This window comes from Theobroma cacao, chromosome 7 (genome assembly GCF_053813885.1).
Source record: "Theobroma cacao isolate CCN51 chromosome 7, ASM5381388v1, whole genome shotgun sequence".
Classification (NCBI taxonomy): Eukaryota; Viridiplantae; Streptophyta; class Magnoliopsida; order Malvales; family Malvaceae; genus Theobroma; species Theobroma cacao.
The window spans coordinates 37,252,183-37,254,578 of NC_142645.1; the positions used below are offsets into that span (position 1 = coordinate 37,252,183).

General features: G+C 43.1%; 1 protein-coding gene across 1 annotated transcript; it reads left to right on the top strand.

Moving 5' to 3' along the window:
• The first annotated feature begins 350 nt into the window (after positions 1-350).
• On the top strand, positions 351-2,396 carry LOC18595002 (serine/threonine-protein kinase RHS3). The gene is made up of 3 exons (XM_018124555.2): positions 351-374; positions 534-1,354; positions 1,532-2,396. The coding sequence occupies exons 1-3, from the start codon at positions 351-353 to the stop codon at positions 2,394-2,396; spliced, it is 1,710 nt and encodes a 569-aa protein (XP_017980044.2).

Here is a 2,396-nt window from a genome sequence, read left to right on the forward strand (position 1 = left end):
TCTAGCGAATACGCATATATCTATCTATTTCCATCTTAAAGCCATACAAGACGTGCCTGCCATAAACTGATAAAACGGGTTGATGAAACCATGCATGCATGATTTGTCTTACAATGTTAATATGGATTTTAATAAAATGCATCATCCCCGATTGAAAGCATACAGCGGAGTTCATGGCTGCCTTTTTGCAACACCATTTTCTCCATCATAGCAATCCCATACCGAGCATTAGATTGAACTAGTAACAGATTTTCATGTGATTTTTGTTTTCTTTTATCTGTTGATTAGGAATCCTGTCGAGGGTTATATATCGTTGTGTTATCCCATTGATGTCATCAAAAACAAACAGAATGCTCGACTCCTCTGACTCTGAGGTAAGTAATTCCATTTCTATTCTCTATTTCATTCCAATGATTTTCATGGGCATTTCAATTGGTGTAGCTGAATAGTGCATTCGTTTTTTTGTAAATAAATTTTAATAAAAAAAAAACAAAGAAACGAAACGAAATGAAATCATTTGATCTTTTACACAGTTGAGCGACATTTCCTTCGGAGGAGCTCCGCCTGACTACAGAATAACAGATTCGCAGTCCAAGAAAAACAGCAACTTAACCTGTAATCCGCCCCCTCCTGACCCAAAAAAGGTGGATCGAGTGGCTAAAATCAGCGCCAATTCACCTCATGGACCTGCATATACAAGTCCAATTCCTAAAGTGAATGAAAATGTGCCATCCAACCAGCAATATGACCCCAAAATCATGGATCCTGTCAATAAGCCTTCCCAAATTCCGAGTCCCAGGATGCCACCAAATGCTGAAATCCAGAATACTTTGACAGTAATGCCAGCAAACAAGAAAACCAATGATGCAAGAAATACCAGTGCCATGCATAACAATATCGCCCATGTCCAAGGGAGTGGAAATAACAGTCGCAATGATAGCATGGAGAGCTCCACCGCTCCCCTTCGCCCTCACACTGGCGGTGACGTACGGTGGGATGCTGTCAATACGGTCAGTGCCAAAGGCCCAATTGGTCTCAGCAATTTCCGGCTTCTCAAGCGCCTTGGATATGGAGATATTGGAAGTGTATATCTTGTAGAACTCAGAGGAACCAACGCCCACTTTGCTATGAAAGTCATGGACAAGGCATCCCTGGCAAGTAGAAACAAGATATTGCGAGCACAGACGGAACGAGAGATTCTTGGGCTCCTTGACCATCCTTTCTTGCCAACTCTGTATTCATACTTTGAGACAGACAAGTTCTATTGTCTGGTTATGGAGTTCTGTAGTGGGGGCAATCTTCATTCTCTTCGGCAAAAGCAACCAAATAAGCATTTTACAGAGGAGGCTGCACGGTTAGTACCCCTTTTTGTTTCATCCATATTTTCCTTGTCCAATCTGCCATGTGTGGTTCGTTTAATTTTCACTACGCATTGATGATAAATTGGTATACTGATTTCACCGTCTCTATAAACTGTCTTTCATAGATTGTGCTTAGCCTTATATATGAATGATTCATATGGTTTTGGCAGGTTCTATGCATCAGAGGTGTTACTGGCACTAGAGTATCTGCACATGCTAGGAATTGTATACAGGGACTTAAAGCCAGAAAATGTGCTGGTAAGAGATGAAGGCCATATCATGCTCTCAGATTTCGACTTATCACTCCGTTGCTCTGTCAGTCCAACACTGGTCAAATCTTCATCTACGCATCAAACTAGCAATGGTGGTGGCAGTGGTGGCATTTTGGATAGTGAGTTTGCTGTGCATGGCTGTATGCAGCCTTCAACATTCTTCCCCCGCATTTTGCCTGGTAAGAAGAATCGCAAATCTAAATCAGATTTTGGCCTCTTTGTTGGCGGCGCCATGCCAGAGTTAATGGCAGAACCTACCAACGTTCGCTCCATGTCCTTCGTTGGGACGCATGAATATTTAGCCCCAGAAATCATCCGAGGAGAGGGTCATGGCAGTGCAGTGGACTGGTGGACGTTCGGTATCTTCCTGTATGAGCTCTTGCATGGCACAACTCCATTCAAGGGTCAAGGAAATCGAGCCACGCTTTTCAATGTTGTAGGGCAGCCATTGAGATTCCCAGACACCCCGCACGTGAGTTTTGTGGCCCGTGACCTTATACGAGGCCTTCTGGTAAAAGAACCACATAAACGAATAGCATGCAAAAGAGGTGCAACAGAAATAAAACAACATCCATTTTTTGAGGGAGTGAACTGGGCTCTTGTCAGAAGCGCCATGCCTCCCCACATACCTGACCCTGTAGACTTTTCACATTTCCAAAGCAAAGAGGCATCACCAGCTGCAGATAAGAAGAATCTTTCTGATCTTGGAGGTGATCAAAACATTACCACTTCTGCGGGCTACATAGAATTTGAGTACTTTTAG

What these genes read in the sequence shown, in the direction of transcription:
- LOC18595002 (XM_018124555.2), top strand. Translation starts at nt 351, where the DNA reads ATGCTCGACTCCTCTGACTCTGAG. An exon ending in TCGACTCCTCTGACTCTGAG is followed by an intron (nt 375 to 533) that starts GTAAGTAATTCC and finishes TCTTTTACACAG; the next exon opens with TTGAGCGACATTTCCTTCGG. An exon ending in TTTACAGAGGAGGCTGCACG is followed by an intron (nt 1,355 to 1,531) that starts GTTAGTACCCCT and finishes TGGTTTTGGCAG; the next exon opens with GTTCTATGCATCAGAGGTGT.